The sequence below is a fragment of the Paroedura picta genome, chromosome 7 (assembly GCF_049243985.1).
Source record: "Paroedura picta isolate Pp20150507F chromosome 7, Ppicta_v3.0, whole genome shotgun sequence".
Taxonomy (NCBI): Eukaryota; Metazoa; Chordata; class Lepidosauria; order Squamata; family Gekkonidae; genus Paroedura; species Paroedura picta.
In genome coordinates, this window is record NC_135375.1 from 71,291,621 (window position 1) to 71,316,610 (window position 24,990).

The 24,990-nt window shown below is 42.0% G+C and overlaps 1 protein-coding gene and 1 long non-coding RNA gene across 2 annotated transcripts in view; one reads left to right on the forward strand and one right to left on the reverse strand.

Annotated features, from left to right (window-relative positions):
* LOC143841089 (uncharacterized) lies at positions 1 to 7,985 on the reverse strand. Its single transcript, XR_013232556.1, has 3 exons — positions 7,859 to 7,985; positions 632 to 731; positions 1 to 222 (listed from the first exon to the last, which is right to left on the reverse strand). It is a non-coding gene; the product is annotated as an uncharacterized LOC143841089 (long non-coding RNA).
* The window catches only part of KLF9 (KLF transcription factor 9), a 23,357-nt gene continuing 5,337 nt past the window's right edge, over positions 6,971 to 24,990 (forward strand). The window contains exon 1 of the mRNA XM_077344826.1: positions 6,971 to 8,363. Within this exon, the coding sequence (XP_077200941.1) occupies positions 7,841 to 8,363 (523 nt within the window). The 5' untranslated portion in view covers positions 6,971 to 7,840. The remainder of the gene's footprint in view (positions 8,364 to 24,990) is intronic.

The following is a 24,990-nucleotide window of genomic DNA, read 5'->3' on the forward strand; positions in this document are numbered from 1 at the left end:
ATTCATCAAATAAATCAAGAGCCTGTTGTCATAGTATTAAACATATTTTTAATATCCTCCAAGAGAACTGAGTAAAATTGTCTCTTTTTCATTGAATGTTCCCCATCTTGAGAAGCCTGAAGTAGATTTCCCAAGAAAAAGCACGCAAATAACATAGCTTCTTGTATCCTGTATGGAAAAATCCATGAATTTCTTCCATCCCTGGGGTCTCCATTGCAGGGGCTAAAAGGAAAAAGATGAAGGCTTGCATTACACATCACTTTGCTTTCCTGCCTCTCTGAATCCAGACATATCTAGCTCAAAAACAGATTAGGAAGCCTGACCTAAAATTCCACTCAGCTGTGGACTGACTGGGCACATCAGAGTATTCTAACCTCCGAAGTTCGATCTGTAGCATGAAAACAACCATGGTGTTGTGAAGATATATAGGAAACAGAAATGCATCCATTGCAAGGTCTATCTATAAATCTAAATGAATGGAAGAAACTGTTAATTCTGCCCTGATTCACATGTATCTGGATCTTGCTTATTCTCCATAACAAAAAGGGATAGTGATTCTTACTCTTTCCCTTGTGCTAATCACCACAATAGTTTTTCTCCCACTATTTAAGAATGGCTCACTGGTTCTGACCTGAATCCCATTCCATTCTTCATTCATTCAATCTGAGGTCACCATGTTCCTCTTTTACATCCTTCCATTGGAGGCAGCTTAAGATACTAGTCTCTTCTTCCTGGGCAAAAGGACAAGATGACATCTCAAACTCTTTTCAGCTTCATGACCTTGACCCTGACTTGAATGGGGTAGGTTCTCTTGAGCAAAAGCTGCCAGTTGTACTCAGCGTCTGCTCTGTATGATTGTCCTACAATGTGAACACCTGTCCATAAGTTGACTGACAATGCAATCCTGTGCAGAGGTACTCCATTCTAAACTCACAGATGTCAATGGACTCAGACTGGAGAAACCCTGCATAGAATTCCACTGTGATTCTACGAATAAACATCAAATTAGATTTGACCTCTTTTTAGTGTGTGTGTGTGTGTGTGTGGGGAGGAGAGATCCCACTTCTTTGTGTACATGTTCTGGCTGCTGAGTTTTTGTAATATTTATATCTGAACTGAATTTAAGTTGCCTTAACTCTTAATTATAATTTAAATATTTGCATTGCTTTGAAGAGGGCAATAAAGCACATCAGAAATACTTTTGAAAGGCAATAATTCATTGTGTGTTGTGACAACTATGTTTACAGCATTATTAAACTATGTGTACATCGTTTATCAAAGTGAAAAGCTAAATAAACATTATTATCACCACCAAGAAAAGAAGGTAGCAAATGATTTTACACAGCATATAAAAAACAACCAACTGTAAAAACCTTGGTAGTAATTTGGGACCATTTTCAGGAGTACAGGGAAACGTCTCTCTGCTCACATACACCTCTTCAAATGTGTATCACTTTGGCATCTAAAGTATTTTGAGGCCTGCTTAAATTATTAAATGCAGGCCTTCATAATTGGGGTCCAGCAAAATTTGGTATATAAATGAACAGCATTATTTAAGATTCAAAGCTGTAAACATTTTAAAAAGCAAATAGTTTTATGTTGCAAAAAGCCCATCTCAGTTGATAGTGTACCTTATCTCACACTTACGGTATATAATAGAATTAACTGAGCACAAGGAATTGTCCAGTGCCTGCTTTTTCTTATTTGCATGAGTAGGGCTCCAATAATTCTCTTCAGAAACCCTGTGACTGAACTACTACCCTTAAGGTCAAGCATACCACAGCAAGTGCTTGCTCAGGGCCAAAAGTCACATAATATTAAATTGTGGGTGTTTATTATAGTTGTTGTTGCCCAATATTCTTTATCTTTATAAAATGCAGCCAACAAAGAAATAATAGGAAAGGGATGAATGGAAACAAGCTTCTCTTTTGATAGGTTTTCTGCTAACACCCCCCCCCCCAATGCACACAATGGCGGGGGTGCAAACGCGCATGTGCGACAGCTCCACATGCACGAAACTGCCACGCACGTTTGTGCCCCAGCGGGCGCAAATGCAAACGCACATGCACAGCAGCTCCGTGCGGGTGCATTTGCGCCCGCCGGCATGCCAGCGGCCATGCTTCCCATGACTTGAATAATACAAAGAGCTGCCAGCCTTCAGGTGAGGCCAAGAGCGCTCTGGGAATTACAACTGATCTCCAGACTACGAAGATCAGTTTCCCTGGAGAAAATGGCAGCTTTAGGAGACATACATTGTTGTATGCCACAGATACTGGGTTAAATCCCTATTGTCAATCAATGGCTGTAAATGAATGAATGAATGAATCAATCAATCAAAAAATCAATCAATCAATGAAATCCCTTTCCAAATCTTAAATCTTAAACAATCTTAAAACTGAATATGAAAGTCTGCATGGGGTATAAGGACAGAGTTCTCAACTATCTACACATCTAAGGTATCAACATTTTTAATATCTAAGAAAACCAAACTTGAATTATGAGCAGGCAATGCATCTCTCTGCTATGCAACAGTTTGTGGAGAGAAGTTGGATTCTCTTTGCCTTCATAGATGTCACTCTTTGCAGTACCAAAAGCTTGTATGTTGAATTGTGTGTTTAAAATGCTGTCAAATTGCAACCAACTTATGGCAGCCCCAGCAAGAGGCTTTCAAAGGCAAATGAGAAGCAGAAGTGGTTTGCCTTGTCTTCTTCTGCAGAGTCTATCCTGGAGGTCTCCCTCCCAAGTACTGACTGCTCAGTTTTCAGGAACTGACAAGATCCAGCTATACCATACACCCTTCCCTCCCTGTATTTGTTCATACCAGTCAAAAGCACATATGACGAACACTGAATCCAAAGGGACATACTGGAATAATTAAGAATAAAGAGCTAGACATCTGAATGAAATTCATTTGAAACATCTGGATTACAAAAATACATCAATAAGGTCAAGAAGAGTTTGCTCAACCTTCATGCCTGAAGCACCACAAGCTAAGTTTAGCTATTGTATGACCTTATACGCTATCAAGAGATTTCTTAATAAGTTGAAGTTGGTCCTTAAATATAAAAACCGTCCCTTGAAAAAGCTGTTAGGCGAAATGCATCAGGACTTGTGTGAAATAAGAATAAAAGAATTACTGAAGAGAGACAACTCTATATAAGTCCAATTTGGATATTTTATTGCCATATTGGTTTCCCAGTGCGTCTGTATTTTTCTATATTTGTTTCTTCACAGGTACGCACCCGTCCCAGTTCATTATTTTTGCTTCAACCTTCATGTTTGGCATTATCCTATCAGTTTGCATCCCAATGTATTTTGTGATTTAACATATCCTAAATATAGACACATCTTTATGTTGGCATGTGCTAACACTTTATCATCTGCAGTCTTGTCAGGTAAATAAAAACCTTGTCAGATTGGTATGGAAACCAACTTCTTCTAGATACTCTGGTATTCCATAATCAGACAGAACACGCAATTGCGACCTTAATCGCATTGAATCTACTGACCACATACTTTTAAGCCACCTTGAATTTTAAAGACAGAAGCTGATTTCTTCCCTACTTAGTAAGGATTCTGCTTCTCCAACTGTTGAGGCTTCTAAGCTTCTAAGCAATGTAAATGGATGGGTTACCAGTCAGTCAGTCAGTCAGTTAGTAATCCTTTATTGGCATAAAATATGTATGAGACATATAAAAATAGGGTTTAAAATTTCAACAAAATAATAAAATAGGCCATGGGGTTACATAACCAAACAGATCTTTAAATGATTAAATAAACTATAAAAGATAAAATACAAGGTAGGCAGCATATTATAAAAGCATCTTAGTTAAAACTCTGGCAACTAAAATGGTTACCTCTGGGTCTTTGTCAGAGAGCTGAAATTGCAAGGTCATAGATTTACTTACAGAAGGCTTGTTTCCCAGCAAAGCAACAAAGCTGTCATCCCGACACTGCTCATATAAGGGGCAATCTAACAAAATGTGTGAGACAGAGTCAGGGCAGCCAGAACCACACGGACAGAGTCTCGCATGGTATGGGATACGGTGGAATCTTCCCTCTAAGACCTTTGAGGGGAAAGCATTCATTCGTGCCAGGAGAAAAGCTCTTCTTAGGGGTGGGACATCAAGAAGATGCAAATATGTAGGCATAATATTTCTCTGCATAGTGATGCCAAAGAATGCTGGTGAGCAGACTCGAGGCTGGGTAGGTATGAGTTCCTGCTGCTCATGGTCTAATATTCTCTGTTTAATAATCCGGAAGATACATTTTTCTTCCAGAGGTAGTAGGGAGTTCAGATCGATGCCAATGGAGGCTAATTTTTGTTCAATAGCCTGGAACCATCAAAATTTAAGAGGGTCACTTTTTAGACAAGTTAAAAGGCTGCCAGTTTCTATTCTAAAAAATAGTCTGACCCAAAATTTAAAAGTAGCTATCCAGGCCCTTGTCTCTACCCTATGGATGGGTTACATATAGCCAGCTTGGTGTAGTGATTAGGAGTGCTGATTTCTAAGCTGGTGAGCTGGGTTTGATACCCCGCTCCTCCACATGCAGCCAGCTGGGTGATTCTGGGCTTGCCACAGCACTGATATAGCTGTTCTGACTGAGCAGTAATATCAGGGCTCTCCCAGCTTCCCCTATCTCACAGGGTGTCTGTTGTGGAGAGAGGAAAGGGAAGGCGAATGGAAGCCGCTTTGAGACTCCTTCGGGTGAAGAAAAGTGGTATATAAGATCCTCCTCTTCCTTCTTCTTCTTCATAGGGTCTCTAGCTTTTTGGCTGCCATTGTAAAAATATAGAGACATTCTAAAACAATTGCATAAACCCTATCATGTGAGTAGCTTTCCAGTAATTGCCTAAACATAAACTCCTAGTGGCTGTTTGAGACCACTGGGTCAAAGGAACAGTAATAGAAAAAGAAAAGAATAAAGAAGCAGTGTAGCCAAATATGGATGAGAGGGTGTCGGCCAAGGGCAGATTATGAATGACTGCTTCATCATGCTGTCAATTAGACCATCATGCATTTTAAAGGCAAGATTTGGGATAAGGTAGTTCTTATTATGGAGCAGGGTACATAACACAATTTATAGAAAAATCCGCAAGAGCTAAACTGGGATAAATTACTTTGAACAACTGTCAAAAGAAGCTTTCCTTTTTGACGGCTGAGTAACTTATTCCTACAATTTAAAGAAACAAGTAAATTTTAATGATATATGAACAAGGACTTGCTTTTGTCCTTATGAAAACTAATGTTCAAAATCTGAACACACCAGAAACTAGTGGTACATATTTCCAAATATCTGGTTACAGCATTTCAAATATTAGATTACAAGTAGGGGACACCCCATTTAACTCTTTCCCTTCCCTAGTAGCCTCCACAGCATCCCTTCTTTTCCTGCTTCCTTCTCTTCCTCCCACCAACCAGTCAACATAACTTTGCCCTCCTTTCTTCAGCCTTTCTTCCCACTCCAGGCATCCTTTGACTAGATAAACTTTGATTAAGTTTTGTGATGCTGGTTGAACTGGGCCCTCAGCTCCCTCCCCACACACACTATTTCCTCTTTCCTTTTCCCCAGCAGTCCCCATATCTCACTTTCCCACACTTCCTCCTCTCCTTCCCACATGACTTTAGATCTTTTTTTGAGAGGAAAATGTGGCATGTTTACGCAATAAATTAAATACCCTGTTTTTTGTTCCTGCGTTGACAGAAGGTTGGTTAGTAGCCTCCATAATTCTCTCTGTCATGGGCTTGTCATTTTTGGGACCTTCTTTTGCTGCCTTCTTTGTGATTAAATATGCACTGTTATTATTTAATCAGATGGTTCCTGGTTTTATTACTGACTCTTAGTTGCATGTTTTTCATCTACCGCAGTTTTACATGTCATGTTTTTGTTTCCATTTTTCTGTTTCCTTTTCAATATAATCACTGTTGCTGTATCAAACTTGCTGTTTATATATATTAAAATAAATAAAATGTATTAAATATGTATGTCATAAGCCATTAAATGTCAAAGCATTATATAAGTTTCCTCAATAAAAATGAACCAATACAAAGTAAATCACTAACCTAATTAAGCAACCTTGACTATCATGTCTAATTTGGTTTATTTCACAAACTCTGCAATATTCTTAACTTCTCTGTTGACATTAGTCGGCTGCAGTGCAAGAAGTCCAGTGGCAGTCGAAAGACCTACTGGACTACTGGAATAAGTTTTGTTGCGTCTTTTTAAGGTTTCACTGGACTACTAATCTAGTTCTGTAGTTCACAGCGATGTCCCTGAACACTATTAACCAAAACCAGGCAGGCCGTGATTTGATCAACGATCAAGGAATACAAAACCTGAGTTAACAGGAGAATTACGATTTAAGATTACACAGGCATCCAGTCTCCGGCTATTACTGCAGTAGCATAATCACCTTTCACTCCACCACCATCCCAATTCCCAAAGTTTACATTTCACTCCTAAAAACTCTCCATTCCAACTCGTCTTCGCAGCTCTCTAGGTTTACAAGTGAGAACTGCTCGGAATGTATTTTTGATTGGCGGAGCCAAAGTTAGTGACATCAGCCAAATCACTTTCGATTGGCTGGCTGGTTGCTGGGACTATCAGGGATTCTAGTGAAGCGCTTAACCCGATCTCTGCCAAGGGCCAAAGTTGTCGCCCTGGCGAGGGGAGCGCGAGAGAGGTCGCCCAGGAGGGCCAGCAAGGGGGCGGGAGGGCGCTGAAGCGGCCCTGCCGCGCCGACGCCCTCCTAAGCCCGCCTCCCGACCCCTCGGCCCTTCCCCAGACAGGGCGCCGCCGAGCCGCCTTCTCCAGCCTGCTCGAATTGCCCTTTTAAATAGGGGCGGCGAGACTCCGAGAGCAGCACGAGGCATTGGGAGGGCACCGTGGGATTGGCCGAGCCTTTGGTTGATAGACACACCTCCCGTGCAAAAAAAGGCCCTTCTGAGTGGAAGGGGGGAAGGTAAACAGAGTTGAATCACTCTCCCGGCCGGCCAATTGGGGGTGTGGGCTGGGGGGCGCTCTGGAACCTTTGCGTGATGGGCTTCTGCGAAGCTGGTCCTGAGCGAGACGGTGCCGGAAGAGACAGGAGCCGCGGGCGCGGAGGGAGGGAGTCGCGCGCTGGGCGAAAGTCCCTCCGGAGAGCCCTCGCGCTCGGGCTGGGGCTGCCACGCCGCCTTGCCTTATGAGCGGCTGAAGGCGCCGGGAAGCCCAAGGAAGAAGGAAGGACGGACCCCGGCGGGAGAGGGCTGGGGCGCGACCCGCTGAGTTCCTCCGGTGCTTTTCCCCCCCTGCGGGGTGGGGGTGGGGAGGAGAAGAGGGAAAACACCCCTCGGTGCTACTTGAATTACTTGAAGCCGCCACTTGTGACACTGTTTTCCGGAGAGAGCCTTATCTTCGCCACCCTCGGGCGTGCTCGGGAGCGCCCGCGAAGCTGGAGTTGGCCGGCGCCTGGGGGGCAGGGGGCGCGAGGCGGCGGCGGCGGCGGAGGCGCTGCTGCTGCTGCTGACGGAGGTCAAAAGGTAGGCTGGGGGCCGTTCTCCCGCTCGGGGGAGGGTCACGGATGGTCGCGGTGATGTAAAACGCTCAGCCGCCCCAGCGGATCCCTTGCCTGGCTGGCGAAGGTACCCCACCCCGCCTCCGCCCGTGCTCTGCAGCCGGAAGGCAAGACAACCAGCAGCCTGCTGATTGCAACACCCCCACCTACCCACCCACCCACCCACCCCCCGCCGAGAGGGAGCGGGCGACGCCAGGCAGGCAGGCAAGCAGCGCGCAAGTTTTCGCAATTGGGCTCGCCTCCCTTTGGGGGAGGGAAGGGTGGCTGATCGTCGCCAGCAGGATGTCGGCAGTGGCTTACATGGACTTCGTGGCTGCCCAGTGCCTGGTGTCCATCTCCAACCGCTCCGTGGCACAGCCAGACGTGACCCGGGAAGCGGAGCTCCTGAAGATGCCCGAGGAGGAAGAGGAGGAAGCGGCCGCAGTCGTGACCAAGGAAATGAGCGACCCCAGGGACGCCTGGAAGGATTATTGCACTTTGGTGACCATTGCCAAAAGCTTGTTGGACCTGAACAAATACAGACCCCTCCCAACCCCGTCCATCTGCAGTGACAGTGTGGAAAGCCCCGACGAGGATGCGGGATCAGACAGCGACGTGACCACCGAATCTGGGTCGAGCCCTTCCCACAGCCCGGCGGAGGGGCAGGAGGCTGGCGGCGTGCCCGACCCCCTCTCCCTCCTGCACAGCGGAGTGCCTGCCAAGGGGAAACTGGCCACTGAAAAAAGACATAAGTGCCCCTACAGTGGATGTGGCAAAGTCTATGGCAAATCGTCCCATCTTAAAGCCCATTACAGAGTGCATACAGGTTAGCGGGGGCGCTCTCTTGCCGGGAGGCGGGGGAGGGGAGGCGGGGCGGGGGCTCACGCGATGGGCAGGCGGTGACCGTGCAGCTTTGCCTGCCGGAGAGCAATGCCTTCAGTGGATTACCGGCAAACGGCAGTCAGTGAGTTGGTTGGGTTTTTGGGAGGGGGTGTTCCTTCCCTCCCCCCCCCCCTCCAAGCGGTTGTCCCGGCATGAACCCTTCGGAAAGATACTGTGGTTATTTTAGCCCTTCTTGCCTCCTGTGATCAGCGTCTATATCCAAGTCCTTCCCTCGGCACTTCTAAGCAGTCATTAGGACAGGCTGCCTACATTTGGGCACAAGGGTGTTAATGCAAATGACATGGCAAGAGTGTGGCTGGACAGGAGAGCAAAGGGTGTTTCACTGGCTTGTCATGCTGCTGGAGCCTGTTTTCTTCTCCTGCATCTGTATCTTACTAAGGTGTGCTTACACTGAGGAGATCAGACCAGTAGAGGAGCTGTTTAGTCCAAAAAATGTTTTTTTTTTCAGATGGAAGGAATTGAGGGGGGGGAGCTGTGTGGATGCTTAAGGATGTGCATGCATTAGAGCCATATAGAGGTTGCCATCTTCTGAGTTTGGTTTCATGGTGGCTCTTTTTTTTCCATACCAGAGCAGTGCAAAGTTCTCCCAGCAGACTTCATAGACTATTGCCTGGCATTATATTTGAATAAAGCAGTGGATAGAAAACTTAACTTGGCTCCTCTTCAGCTTCTTCCTAAAGTAGTATTTCAGAGTATTTAGGCTAGCCTCAATGGAAGATACTGGCTCCATAAACGTCATTGGGCGTGGCCACATCTTGGCAGTCGTGGACTAATGACGCGTTTTCCGAATTCCCATAAAGAAACACGTGCATGCTCATAATATCCAAAGGCACTGGAGTAATATGAATTGTCTAGTAACTGATGTAAATTAGTTGAGGAGCAAAAAATGGTTAAGGAATGCAAGATATAGTGAAATCCCTGCCTTTGGGAGGCTTCCTGTTTATTTATGTTGAACATTCCCTATATAATATGAAAAATAATATGAAAAAAATTATATGAAAAAAAAAGCCACCTGCTCTTTGGGGAAGAGTTTATTTTCATTCAAACATTTGATAACATGGCGACCAACTTTATTCTTCCCATTCATGTTGTGATACATTGCCCAGCAACCTCATCCTTTAGGTTTTGGGAGCAGATGTTGACTATGCCCTCAATAAGCTGATGTTTCTGTCTAAGGGAATGCTTGTTGTTGATTCCTAGTTTAAAACTCAACCATTTGTGAAAGGTCACATGCACTGCTACTGAGCATGTCTGGTACTTCACTGCAGTCACTGGAATGCATCCTTAGAATTTGGTGGATATAAAGATGAAAGATTATTTGAGCCTGTTGCGGGAGTGCTTTTGTGGAAGAGTCAATGGTTAATGATTTCTTCATTTTCTAACAAAGTATGTTGCAGCTTTATGAGGAAAGCTGCTAAATTTTACGGTATGGTACTAGAAAAACTTTGCTATCTTCTTGTGAGTTTTTGATGATTAATGTGATGGTTATATACTGCTGGAGGAAAGACTGTGTGGTATAGACAGATCTTGTCAAATCTCTGAAGCTAAGAAGGGTCGATACTCGAATGGGAGTCACCAAGGAAGGCTCTGCAGAGAAAGGTAGTGGCAAACCACCTCTACTTGTCACTTCCTTTGATAGCCTTGCTCAGTTGGCACTTTTGTACGTACCTATTGAAGGTCATGCACTAAGAAAGCCTATGCCTATGTTTTTTCTTGGTCACATAATGATAAGCAACATGCGATGAAGGTTGTGCTGAGCTGATACTTCCCTTTACAATCCTTGTAAAGAAATGATTCAACCATAGAATGGTTGTAATACTCCTCCTTCTCCAGGGATGGACTTTTTTGGGCAGACATGATGCGGCAAGAATTTTCAGTACCATCACTCCATGTGGCAAATGAAAAGCTTTCCTCTTCTGCCGAAATTGATTTTTCCAGAATTGCTACATTAATTTATTTGGAAAGCTGAATTACTAGAATCCCATTTTCCCATAAAGTAGGATGTTCTATACCCTCACCTACCTCTTGTGTGTTAGATAATAGAGCCATTTGGCCAAAAGTTGCATAGTAATATTAAAATATGTCTGTCCTAGCAAATCAAATTCTTAGTCTACTATCATGATTTAGGTTGCATGCGTTTTATTGAAAAAAAATACTGTGTGACACATAACAACTTGCGTAGTTCTCTGCATACGTAAGCTAGAGTCTTAGGGCAAGAGCCAGGCCAAGGAGAAACTGATATTACTCAATATTTGTTTTTCTTTCGGAGAGGGGGGGGCGGATTGTTTTATTTCCTTTTGATTGATTCAGCTGAAAGAGGAAGGGAGCCAATGCAAGAAGGTACTCCAACAAGAAACCCCCAACATAATTATGTACACTAAACAGCATCTTCCTTACCCAGGAGGGTGTGGCAAAGGGTAGATTTGGGTTGACCCCCCCTGAGGTGCCTTTCCCAGTGGCCTAGTTCTGGCTACCATGTGAGGAGACGTGGGCGTGAGCCCCACTGCTTCTCATCTGCTCACAGTGCTGGCATCACATGTAGTGCAGGAGGGAAAATGAACCGGAAAAGAGGTGTTGTAAGTCACTCAGCACTAATTCCTGTAGCTAAAACTTAGAACAAGGAAGGAAAGGCATGTGAAAGTTATAATCCACTTTTTTTGCTGTGTCAGAAGTACAGGATATTGCTGAGAATGTCACATTGACATTTTTTCCAGATTAAAAAAATGAACCAATAATATTTGTTTACATCAGAGTTGGCTTCTTTTTATTAATAAATATAGGAATATAGATAGGTGTTTCAGAGAAATCTTGGTAAAGTGACAGATGTAAATGTAATTTTATCGAATAAGGATTTCAACCTAATATCATCAACTTAAATGGAATGAAGTTTTGTTTAGCAGAGTAACCTTTTAAAAATGGAAAGGATGCAGTTCTGCTTACTATGAAACACTCCTCCTTTTATGCCACTCATTCTACAGACAACTGTTCATTGAGGCCTTGTGTAAGGAAAATAATTGACCTACCATGTTTGCATATAAGCTCACCTGCATTCGGTTTTTGAGGCTACAGGCTCTTTCCATCAGGAAACTTATTCAGTGAATTATCACCTTAGCAACTTCATATCTTTTACTATCTGGAAGAACATTCTGGGTTAACACAAACTATATTTTCTGTTTTGAAATCTATTCAAGCAGCTTTGTTATTTAATTAGAGCTTCTAATGATTAAATATTTCCTAAACCAAATACAACACTGTAACTGTGACTGAGTGATCCCAGTGTATTTTCATGATGACCAGATTTAACTGCCACTGTAGTAAAAACATAACACAATGGCATTTATAAGAAAACTGAGGAAGCCATATATAGACTTTTGTTCAAAACCTTATTCTGTAGATTAGCTGTAAGATGGCTGTCACTGAGATAAGTCTCTGTCCTCAGCAAATAATACACTTAAACTTCACAGTAGTGTTAATGCTTGCTTGCCAGATTTAAAACCCATGAATCCCATTCCATTCATTGTGCATTCCACAGCTACACTGTGGAATTTCCTGAGTAAACCTTCTCCTCCATCAGATGTGGGATCTGTGCTCAATGTTTTTTTCATTCTTTAAAAAAATATTCTTCCATATCTCCAGGTGCTAAGTCCTACATGGTATGGTTTCAAGATAGTCCTTTATATTATCCATGTACCTTTAGCTAACCTCTTAGCTAAAGATTTGTTTTGAAGAAGAATTCCTGTCATGGCACCCATTCATTCTCTGTTCTAGTGATACATTTTTTCCATTGAGCCTTGATTACTGGAAATGGTGTAAGACTGCAGATGCATGGGTAGCTTGATATTCCTAAAGAGCCGGTGCCTAGACATGTAATGCCCAAGCCCTCTCCAGCAACTGGGACAACTAGGCCTGTTGCTCTGATGAAATGATCCTTCTCTGATTGAAAAAATGGTGGAGCGCCTTGTCCTACCAGAGCAGGGAAGGTCCATCGGATTTGCAAGGGAACCATCCTTTGCCCAGAACTTGGAGGTACTGCTGAAAATTAGGCTGAAAATCTTTCAGTTTCACCACCCAGGTGGTAGTTGGAGATCTGGGATTACAACTGATCTCCAGGCAGCAGAAATCAATTCACCTGGGGAAAAGGCCACTTTGAAAGGTGGACACTATGGTATAATACCCCATTGAACTCCATCTCCTCCACAAACCCTGCCCTCCTCAGGCTGCACCTCCAAAACCTACAGGTATTTCACAAAGTCAGAGCTGGCAACACTATTGCCAGTAGAAATTGGAGGGGATGGGTTTTGCATCACAAATTTTTTTTGTGTCTAGTAGGATCAGCCTCATTTTTCAGTTTACAAGTTGGAAGTTAGCATCGGCCAGAAGAAAAAGAATAGTTGGTTAGTATACTTTGCTTTTCACTGCTGGAAGGAGTCTCCCAGTGGTTTACAGTTGCTTTCCCTTCTCCCCACAACAGACATCCTGTGAGGTAGGTGGAGTTGAGGGAATCCTTCAGGGGTAGTCAACCTGTGGTCCTCCAGATGTTCATAGACTATGATTCCCATGAGCCCTTACCAGCAGATGCTGGCAGGGGCTCATGGGAATTGTAGTCCATGGACATCTGGAGGATCACAGGTTGACTACCCCTGCCTTATATTACTGCTCTGCGGGAACAGCCCTATCAGGACTGCCCAAGAACACCCAGCTGGACGCATGTGAAGGAACAGGAAATCAAACCTGGCTGTTTAGAAACCCCCACTCTTAACAACTACACCAAGCTCCATGGAAGAAGAGGGTTTTTTTCTATGCAAAAGACATATAAAGCAATAGTGTATATGATTGTACTGCTGTATGGCCAAAGGTATCCATGGAGCTTTTGGTTTCCAGTATAAATGACAAAAATTATTGATTCCTAGAAGAATTCTCTGACCCAGAGGATAATATGATAGTGATTGCATTATGGTCTCATTGTATGCCTAATACATTTTATTTCTCCACAAATCCCAACTCTACACAATTATGTATGCACAAAGAAAACTGACTCCAGTCAGGAATAACTGGTGAATATTGTGACTACTGAGGTGAAGGCAAAATTTTTTCTTTCAAGAGCCTTTCTGAATGTTCATGTTAATCTACATATAATAAAATAAATTATACAGCACACATAGATACAAAACCTGTTGAAAAGGCAATACTGGACAAAATTGACAGGTTTTAATAAAGTACTCACCGCCATTGTTTTCTGGTGATCACTTCTTCATCTGAAGTGTGAAGAACCAAATGTTCCAGTCCAAAAAAAGAAAGAAAATAGAATACACATTTAAGGAAGAAGCTTTGAGCAGCAGAGAGGTGCTTACTCATCAACTTAATCCCTGCACTCCAAGACTAGTAATTCTGGTTGCCAGTAATGGACATATTGAAAATGCCAGGATGAATTAATTATTGCACCAAGTTCTGCTTAGAGCACATGTTGATTTTATATTCTAATTTATATTTCTGCATGCTTCCTAGAAAAATCTTTTGGGGCAATTGCATTCACTGCTTCCCTGCTTGGATCAAGGTGGCTATTTCAGAATATTTAAGTCCTATGGGACCAATCAACATCTTTTGTCCCAGTGAGAAAAATATAAGGGAAAATAATAGGGTTGCTGTGTACCTGCAGAGAACAGGAGAACTCTTGCCACCATTCAGCTGGACAATTGGGGGAAAACTGGGTGGAATGCCAGCATCCCGCCATACTGATATAATGATAATACTCTAGTAACTATTTAAAACTCTATGATTAAGCCACATTTTGGGCTAATGCCAGAACATCACCAGCAACATTGGCGAAGACTCACTGAGGTAGTAGTAGGTGAGTCTTCCAAGGTTGGCAACCATAGCTCCTGGGGATTGCCAGCTGAGCACTGACATTCAATTCTGATAATGAATTACATAGATCAAACAATGGGATACCCATGTGTAACTAGACCGAGAGTACCTCAGCTTAAAGACAAATTTAGTTTGTTTTAAAGCTGACATAAAACTCCTTTTGTCTTGCCTACATACTGAAGCCCTAGCTTAATCTCTATTATTTAGACACGTTTTAGTATCTAGGAGGTAGAATGCCTGTACTAACAGAACTTTGCACACCTTATGTCTGAATGCATATTCTTTCTTACCAGCACTGGTATCTTTGCAGCCTCTGTATGTGTGTGTTTTAGTACACTGATTTCTGCAATCACATATAAGAAGGGAAATAATGCTTTGTAGGCCTGCTGCCAGCTGGCTTGAGTGAAGTATCCAGATGTTTATGAACATCTGGATTAAATGACAATATAATTCTAAATTCTGGGCGTTCAGACTGGATTGCCCAGCCCATAATCATTTGCTTGGGATAATTAATGCCAGAAGAAGAATGAAAAAACAAGCTGTAATCTGTTTTTAAAGCTCCACGGTAACACCAGCCATCTTGAAACAAGAAGAAAAACCAATCTGAGTTGCCACTCATGAAAATTTAGAGCTTCTGGGCGGGTTCTGAAATATCTATTGCTGAAAAGAACATGCCTGAAGATGGAGGTGACAAGTACCACATTGTCTAATTCTAATGCAGAAGAGTGGATCTGTGCTTAGAGGATGCCAGTCCTTATCAAGACCCTAAACTCTCTAGGAAGAAAGATGAAGGGTGAAAATTCCAGAGGACTTTGGAGACAAAGAGGAATGTAAGGTATGTTAGACTACTTTGTTTGTATTGTTCTATGAGGATTGGATTTTTCTGGGGACTATGGGAACATTCTTCATCTGTCCCTCAAGTTATGGGATGGATGAAAGTATAGAGGACTAGATAGTTGTGTTTTTCCTAGGATTTGTGTGTTTTTTAACAGTATACATTGTCTTGCTCTCTATACTTTTAAGACCAATTCCCACTGTCTGTTAAAATCTGATGTAATCCGGAACAGCTTTCTATTCCTTAGTTGTACAGATAAACTAAGAATATATTTAATAAGCAAAACTTTAAAATTTCAGTCACTGTGGAAATGCTTGAGAACATTGTTCTCTCATTCTCTTTGAAACAATCAACCAATTTTAGCAAGAGCATTCCAAGATAAGTAGGAATGCCAGCTCAAGGGACAGTTGAATAGCGTACTCTGTTTCTAGGAGTGGTTAACCAGAGACTCTGGGAAGCCCTCACACAGGACATGAAGCGGTAGCTCCGTCTTGTTAGCTCCCACCATCTGGTTGCTCCAGCAACATTTATTCTAAGCTTTTTTCCACACTGCAAAAGGATCCAGTACCACCTCATCCCTCCCAGGCACAAATACATACTAGAATTTTCACTAACCCCCTTCCCCAGGGAAGATGTCAAAGGGAGGAACAAAACCTGACAATGAAAACCAGTGTTCAACTTTCTTTTTTTGTGTGTATCTGTTTTTATGAAACAACCAGTCTCCTTATTAAGCTCCATAGGCTCAGTTATGCAAATTGGTAATGCAATCCTAAAAAAAAAAAAATTCCACTAGGAATGATCTCCATTGAATAGGATTATGAATGGACCTACTTGGATTGCATTGTTAGCTCATTGTCTGGTCTCTTCTCCCATCATGTACAATATGTCTAACTGCACATCAGATAAATTTGGACCTATAATGAGACTGCTGGGGAACATGAAGATAAGCTGTCAAGGCCAGCAGTTACTTCTGGCTGGGAGGTCAGTCCTGAACCTGTCTGTCAATGTCATTTGGTAAGCTCAAGTTCTAGTGGTATGGGGGAGAGATCAATATTATTTACAATATGAGGTCTTTTAGTCATCCAAACTCTTGATAATATTTAGTTTCCTGTTATTGGTTCCATTCACTGCTCAATTATAATTTTTGCTCCATCTCAAAGGAACAAAAACAAAAAAAACCCAAACTGTATTCCAAGTTTGACCGAGCCATAGATTCCTATAATGATCCTCTGATGTATAGCTCCTACTGTGAAAACTGCGGCCTGGGGTGGAATCCAGTGGAGCACACTCTAGTGTGTATCATCTGCCTCCTGTTTATCCTGTTGCCCTGAACTGATTTGTCCAAGCTCAAGCCATAGTTTAAATGCACAAACTTCACGGGGGGAATTCTGTATTTCTCCTTTGAGCACCCGTTGTGCTTGATTCTTACACTCTTCAGTTCACTTAGGACCCCCCTGGGAAGCCACCTGAATGGGAAACTTGGGGCAGGGGAAGGGGGAGAGAACATGTTCAGGTTGTTTGCATCTTCTCCCTAGCTTTTCTCCACTGTGTAAATTAACCTGTGATCAGGGGTGGGATGTACCTTGAAGTTTCTGGGTTTAGTTGGATTCTTAGCTCTGGAGTTTGCGTATGAAAAGGCATATTGTTTGATATCCTTCCCCCTGGGCAACCATTGCACCGGTGTGATTGCCATCTGTATATATCTCACAATGGAGCAGCTGACAACACCAGTCTCCCCTCCTTTGTTTTATCCTCCCAACAACCTTGTTATGTAGACCAGGCTAAGAGAGTGACTGTCCTATGGTCACCCAGCAAGCTTCCATGACAGACTGGGGATTTGAGCCTGAGTTTCCCAGATCCATTCTAACCACTACACTCCAACTGGCAGGCACTCTTACCTTAAAGTTGTGGAGAGGAGGTGAAGTCTGCACTAAATCCCCTCGACAACAGAGGAGAGCAGGGCCCTTTGTAAGCCAGTCCCAGGTATACCTGAAACTGCTCAACTGTAATAAATTAATGAAAGGAGAATTCCCTTTTGGAGCGAACCTCTAAATATAATTGCTCTTGGAGTTTCAGTAAACTACATCAGATAGTTTTGAAATGTAATTGTTTATTGTTTAGTTTAACTTTTGAATTCATTTCTTTGCGTCTTTATAAGAAAAACAGTATACAGAGTGATAATAGATTGAAACTACTAGTCATAGCTCTATTGTACATTTTTTTAAATGATCATTTTGTGTAAGCAATGAACAGCAGCAAGAAAGATGGGTTTGATGTAACAGCCACACTCTTTCTGGTCTTATCTGAAGCTTTGTGCATAGCCTTTTGGAAGGAACTACACTGTAATAAAATAAATGTTGCGGAGTATACTTATGCAGCAGGTGCATTATATCATTTCTCAGGCCTGGATATCTGTCTGCCATAATGTTTCTTTCTAATGCTCTACTTTAGTATTAACTGGTGTATTAAAATTGTTAAGTGGGTAGATTCAAGGCCAACCAGCAAGTACAGGGCAGCAAGGTAGCCATGTTCTTAACTGTACTTTGCCTTGTAGAGTAGTCTATGCAAAGTTTTTAATAAAGACACTGCTTAGTTTTATAACCCAACATATCTGAAATAGTGTTCTTTTTTGCCTTGGCCCTGAAGACCATCTTCCAGGTCCCATTTTCATCCAACATATAAATATACGTCTTTCTTTACTTCACCCAGGATAGATTCAAGTGAGTAGCCGTGTTGGTCTGAAGTAGCACAATAAAATCAGAATCCAGTAGCACCTTTAAGACCAACAAAGATTTATTCAAGGCATGAGCTGTTGAAGACTGCTTGCACTCGAAAGCTTACACCTTGAATAAATCTTAGTTGGTCTTAAAGGTGCTACAGGATTCTGATTTTACTTCACCCATTCATTCTGGTTTTCAACTGATCAGTTAAAGCATTTATCGAGTCTGTTTTTCCTCCACAAAATTAAATTGATTTTACATCCCCCACCACACCCCATTTACTAAGTTGTTTCACAAGATGACTCTGAATACAGGGGGACACAATCGTTGTGTTGTATAGGCTTCTTGCTACTCTGCCTGCACTATTAATCATGTTAACTGCCTCTGTTTCTCATTCCAGAAATAACCATCACCTCCACTTGAGAAGGCAAAGGTGCCTGGCACAGCAAGAAGTGGAGGGTTAGCTTTAATGGCTGAAGACCTGAGAAAGTTCAATGGAAGGAAACTGAAAATCTCATTCTTAACCTTGACAGGAATACTTCAATAGAATGCTAAGTTCCTGAAGGCAACTAGACAAACCTACTTCTTAAAAAAACAATTTAAGGCAAAAAAGAGCATAAATATTGTAAAATCGACCCAAATTGATGTCTAAAAAAGGCCTCCATGATGAGTTTCATAGGAATTTAGTGAAAATTAATGGAACAGGATAGACTGTTTTCTCTCTTCCCATTAATGTCTTATTCGCTATTCCTTAAACACTTGGGTATAGGATGAGGACAACTGTTTGTTGGATTGATTTATCTCTTGAAGCTTGTTGCCTTCTTGTACATTCCCACCTCTACTATAGAGCAGAGAATTAATTCCCCCAAATTTGTCTTCTGGGTCCTCATGGTGTGGTAGCATTTGCTTCATTTTGGGCCTGGGCTTGTATTATGTGATTGTTTCTAAAATAAAGATTTGCATATATTTTGAATTGTCCATCATTGTCAATCTGTTTCACATTTTAAAGTACTTGCAGGGAATCACCACCACTTACTTTCTTAATTTACTAACAGCCTTCTGAATGTGAAGCTCTCTCCTATTTCAAATGAAATCTCAATTGTTGAAGAAATTTAATGTCCCTCCATATTAATGCCCATGTCCTCAGAGTGTTAGCCTTAAGCATCCTATCCACTATCTATTCCACATAATATATTTCTGGTAAGGGCTTGGAGGAGGAGTGTGTCTCATGGCTTAAGTACCACTCAGCGCTTAACAGCCACTCAGGGCAGCTGTCCCACCCCTGAGTGCCTCCTCCTCCAACCAGGTTGCCTGTCTGTCCAGCAGCCAGCCTATCACCTTCTCCCCCCCCCCCACACACACACCTGGCCACCCTGTCCTCTTTCCACTTCCCTCAGAGGCTGCAGATCCCTGCAGCATGAAAACTGCCACTGCTGGTGAGTTCCCTAACAGTTGCCTGCAACCTTTCCGGGTCCTGGGGGGGGAGACCATCTGGAGAGTTCTTCCACCCCACCCCAATCTAGCGCCCATTGTATTCCTGAATGCAACAGGCTTGGTTCCTAGTTGATATATAATGAAAATGTGCATACCCATAATGTCCCACTTAATTGGACTTTACAGGAAGGGGGTTGTGGTTAAGTGCTAATGCATCTGCTTTACATTCAGAAGGTTCTGGGTTCAATCCCTGTCATCTCAGTTCAAAGGCTTAGGTGATATGAAAGACAGCTGTTGCCAGTCAGTTTATGCAATGGAATAAAGCAGCTTCATATGCTCATGAAAAATTACATTTCTAAATCATACATTCACTACATTGTTTTTGGTACATGATCAGTTTGTCAAATGGTTTAATTCACAAATGCAGAGAATTCAATAAGTACATGGGATCTTTTGTACATTCAGTTGCTTTCAAGACTTATCAAATATCTTTAATTAATTTATTTATTTTTGCAAATGGTGTGGAATAGATAAGATGAGAAAAGAGGGCAGTTGGGTTGGGAACTGAAGCTAGCTGAGAAAGATAGTGAATTTTTGGGGAACAATAACATTTTCATGGTCTTCCCAGATGAAACCTTTCACATCATTAGGTTTACACAAAATGTACCCACAGTATCCATTGGTGTTAACTGTGGAATATTTTTTTAACTGGTTGCCAGTAAAAGCTTCTGGACTATCAAAGTGTTAGTTTTTTAATGCCAGAGATAATCTCTTCAGATATATGTAAAAAAATAACACATGAAAAGAGAAGGATTCTGGCAATTTTGTTTCCCCAGCTACTCAAGGATGCAGATATGACATGCTGGTTAACCATCACAACAGAGTCAGTACTTTTTCTTTTATCTGGAAGGTGGTTAATAAATTTATGCAGTAACCATTAGTCCTTTAATTGCCCCTGTATATTCTGGGATATACTAGCCCCAGTCCACTTCATGATTTCCAGAGCATTTGCCACTTTGGCTTTTTATTCCAAATGCATATTGTTCTGTTATCCATTCCATACCCTAACAGTGTAAATCTCTTTTGGTTTTTTCTCAAGACAACAAACATTTGCTGCTTTCCTTTGCCAGGACACTAACTCTGATTGAGTTATATAGTTAAATAGTCTAATACAGGGGTAGTCAAACTGCAGCCCTCCAGATGTCCATGGACTACAGCGTTCGCTGGCGGGGTCTCATGGGTATTGTAGTCCATGGAAATCTGGAGGGCCGCAGTTTGACTACCCCTGGTCTAATACTTCATTCTTGGGTTGCATTCTCCAGAAGTATAAAAATGTCTCTTTCCTATAGAATGTTGAGCTCCAAGAACTCAAGGGATGGCCATGTGTATTTAGTTCTCTCTTAGCTGTGGTATAAATCAGACCATCAGGTCCAAATCCAATAGCTTTATTTGAATTTCACAAAGAGCTAAATGCATAGTCCTAACAGGATTCAACTTCAAGGAACGCTGTGGATTCAAGCTACACTTTCCATTTGTGTGTGTGTGTGTTCGTCTCCCACAATGAAGACAGCTATGGGCATTGTTCTTCTCACTGTTATAACTTAACTATATTTGGGGGCACTCACCAACTGAATTTAGGGAACATCTTCCAAAGATCCCTGAGTATGATGCTATTTGAGAACATGCTGTCCATACAGTAACAATCATTCGTCAGGCACATTACGAGGTGCCATGAAATGCAGAGATACTCCAATAGCAGTCCATTTACTTCCATAGGTATTGACTAGAGTGATTGCATACACTTGCACTGTAAGTTTTCTGGTTTATGTCTCAGATCCTCCTTATATATTTTTCAGTCATGGGAGGATAATTCCCATATCTTTAGACATGGAAAAATGACTCAAGGGAGCATGCTTTAGATCATACAGGATCTTTGCATTTTGATCTTTGCATTTGCCTGTTCATGTGGCTATCCATTCCATTTGGTGTTTAGTAAATTCTTACCACTCATTAGAAGCCTAATAGCCCAGCTTAACCTTATCTTGTCAGAGCTTAGAAGCTAAGCATGGTTGGCCACAGTCCATACTTGGATGGGATGCCTCCAAGGAAGGGGGAGTGTTGCTACATAGAGGAAAGCAATGGCAAACAAACCATCTCTAGCTTTGAAAACCCTATGAGGTAGAAACCATCATGAGCTGTTTGCGACTTGATGGCATGCAATTATTATATCAATCCTGAGTATAAAAGTTGTTTGAACTCTCATTTATGTCGCATAATATAATTTTCAGTTATAAGCAGGTGTTATATCCCGTTTTACGTTTAAACAGACAATAAAAAATATCTTGCATTTCTTCTAATATATGACGATTTCATTGGGTCTGTATTCTGACTAGGTCCAAGGATGACTAGCCTTTTGGCTTCTACTAACCTTGCCAGGAATCTGTTGCACAGTTTATATCTGTTTACTAGTTAAGTTTATTTATACCTCCTTTTGGGGGGACATCAGGTATCCATCAGTATCCATCTACACTGGCATAACTGACAATATTCCTCAAGTCTAGAATTTTATTTAGAGCATGGTGGTTGATGCAGTCATGATCTTTTGAGTCATGGCTTTCGTTCTGTGGCTTGTTTTTAGAAAAATACATAGCTATCCCTTAGGGGTGCATTTGTGCACATGGAAAGCTTCCTTTCACTGTCAGATAATGTCATTTCCTTTGCATGTACAAACTGTTCTTTCTCTTGATATGAATAGGTAAGCAGAAACTTTATGTATATTAATACACACATGGGGCTCTGGAAAGGAGGAGGGAACTGCAACACATTATAGTGTTCAAAGGTCCAGTGCACTCTGTGCTTTGCAAGATTCCTTTGCCCTTCATATAGATCAGTTTTTACTTCCCTGTACATATAATCCTGTCAAAATTCTCTATGTGCTCAAATATCAATTTAACTAAAAATACACATGATTGATATGCTCTGACCATAGTGTGGAATTCCTTAATGCAGATCCTGCCTTGCTACAGTGTTTTGCTACTTCAGGCACTATGAGCAATCCTCTGTTTCTGCCCACCCCAAGGACTGGAATTTTTTTTTAAAAATGCATTGTTCAGTCTAGTGGGCTTGAAAGAATTGGGTATGAATATCGGGCAGGGTATGTCATCTTCCCAGATCAGTAATGTGGATGTTGGTCACTTGGAGAATAGTCTGTAGGAGGAAAAACTATTCCTAATGGTTGTTTGCTCAGGGTAAATGGCTATGTCATTAGTTATATGCATTTTGCTTTGAGATGACAGGTTTTGACACATTATATCAGATCAGGTCTCATTGATGTATCCTAGGGTAATTGGCCGGGAGAGGGACGGAGTTCAATTTACTTAATCCAATCAGCCAAAGTAGCAGGTACGGCAGATTTATTTTTCTCTATTTGTTTGGAATGTGGATCATTTTTAGTCTTGTTCCTCACAGCTACAGTTGACTGTATTAAGATGCCATGTGTGAGAGAGTGCGAATGAGCAGACTCGTACATACAAAATAATTAATCACGTCCTACAAGCTGCTCGTGCACATGAAAGAGGAGAGGGGGAAAAAACTGACACAGGTTTGTAAAGATGATTCATAGAAAACCAAGCTGACCTTGTACACAATCTTTGGCTCTTACTACATTGGCTACCACCCAGGTGAAATGTTCTGAAGATCTTACAGTAAATGATGTTCTGACCAACATTCCATTTCAATCTGAGTTTAACAATAGAAGGCATTCATCATTGGCAGTCATTGAAGGAAACATCTCTGTCTGTTTGGGAAAGCGCTGAAGCCATAAAAGTCAGTGAGACATAGAAGGACTCAGATGGTTGACTTTCAGAGCAGTAGCCATACATACATGTGCGTTGAATAACTATCCTTGTATCCCAAGCAAACTCTGTTTAACAGAAGACATTCTGTGATGCATCCTCCAGCTATACTTATTTTTATGTCATCATTGGGTTGCACCACAATCCAGTGTACAGTTTGAAATTTTAAGTTATATTGGAATGACAGGGAACCTAATTGGTCCATGACTCTGCTGAATAAGAGGCCTGTGTGATGAGGTTAGTGGACAATATTGAGCCGGTAAGCAGTGTTGGGGCATGTTGCCAGCTAGACTATTTGGTGTGTCTCACGCAGGTTTCTTGAGAATTGGATCTAGTGACTTTACTGGTGCAAACTGAATTTTGAAATGGTTAAAATATTTCTAATAGGGATTGATAGACTGTGTAATAATAACACCATAGAAATCAATGGCAACTAAACATTGGATTTGATTTTGATTTATTGGATTTATAAACCGTCCCTCTTGGCACTGCCATCTCAGGGTGGTATACAACAAAATAAAACCAGTAATACAATAAAACCATAAGTAAGCTTGCTTAAAATTGTTACAGAATAGCTATCAATATCCTCTTGATTTTCTAGGCCTGATCCAATGGAAACATTTATTAAGGTGTTATTGGGGGAAGGGGTCTTCTAGATGTTCCACATGGCCTGGCCTCAACCGAATACTCGGCAAAAAAGCTCCTTCTTGTAGGCCCTGAGGAACTCAATGAGTTCTGACAGGACCAGCGCTTCTTCTGAGTGCTCATTCCACCATATTGTTCTGTTGTTATTTTACTGTTATTTATGGTTACTGATTACTCTGTACTGTTCCTGTTCCCCTTTGTTTCATGGGAACTGCCCTGAGCCTTAGGGGAGGGGCGTTATATAAATGTAATAATAAAATAAATAAAAATAAATATGGAGGCTAGAACCGAGAAGGCCTTGGCCCTGGTCAAGGCCAAGCAAACGTATCTTGGGCCAGGGACCACAAGTCTGTTCGAACTGGCAGAGCATATTGCTCTTTGGGGGGTATATTTGGAGAGTTGGTCCCTCAGGTATGCTGGGCCCAGACTGCGAATGGTCTTAAAGGACAAAACCAGCATCTTGAACCATAATCCAGTACTCCACTGGGGGTCAGCTGCCTGAGCACAGGGTAAATATGAGCCCTCCACAGTGTTCTGGTGAAGACTCTGGCAGCTGCATTTTGGACCAGTTGTAACTTCTGCAGGGACATGGGAGGGCCCACATGAAGCAAGCTATGGAAGTCTAGTCTGGGAGTTACTGTTGCATGGATAACTGTTGCATGGATAACTATAGCTAAGTTATTTGGGGCCAGGTAGGGCATTAGTAGCTTGGCCTGGTGCAGATGAGAAAATGTCTGCTGAGCTACTCTAGTGACTTGAGCCCCCATGACAAGGGAGGCATCAACTATCACTCCCAGATTCCAGGCCGGGGGCGGAGTCCGGCTGGCTGCTAATCAGGAAGTAGAGCTTGGTGTCACTCAAACCCAGACTTTCAGACCAGCTAGGCAAAAGGGAGCATGAAGATGTTAAATAACATTTGGGGAAAGGACCAGCACCTGTGAGACTCTACACTGGAGTGTCATACTCTTAAAATGGTAATTGTAGTGACAGATGAGGGTCTGCCAAGACTAAGTTATGAGTGACCTATTTTTCTTCTCTGAGTTTAATAAAATGACAAAATGTACATGAAAATGTTGTGTGATCATAGTTCTGTCTTTGATGTTCTGCTTATATACCCCCCTAGTCCTTACAAGGTCCATGATCATCCAAATTAAAAGGGGACAACCTTTTGATATTTCATAACACTGGAAATTTCTG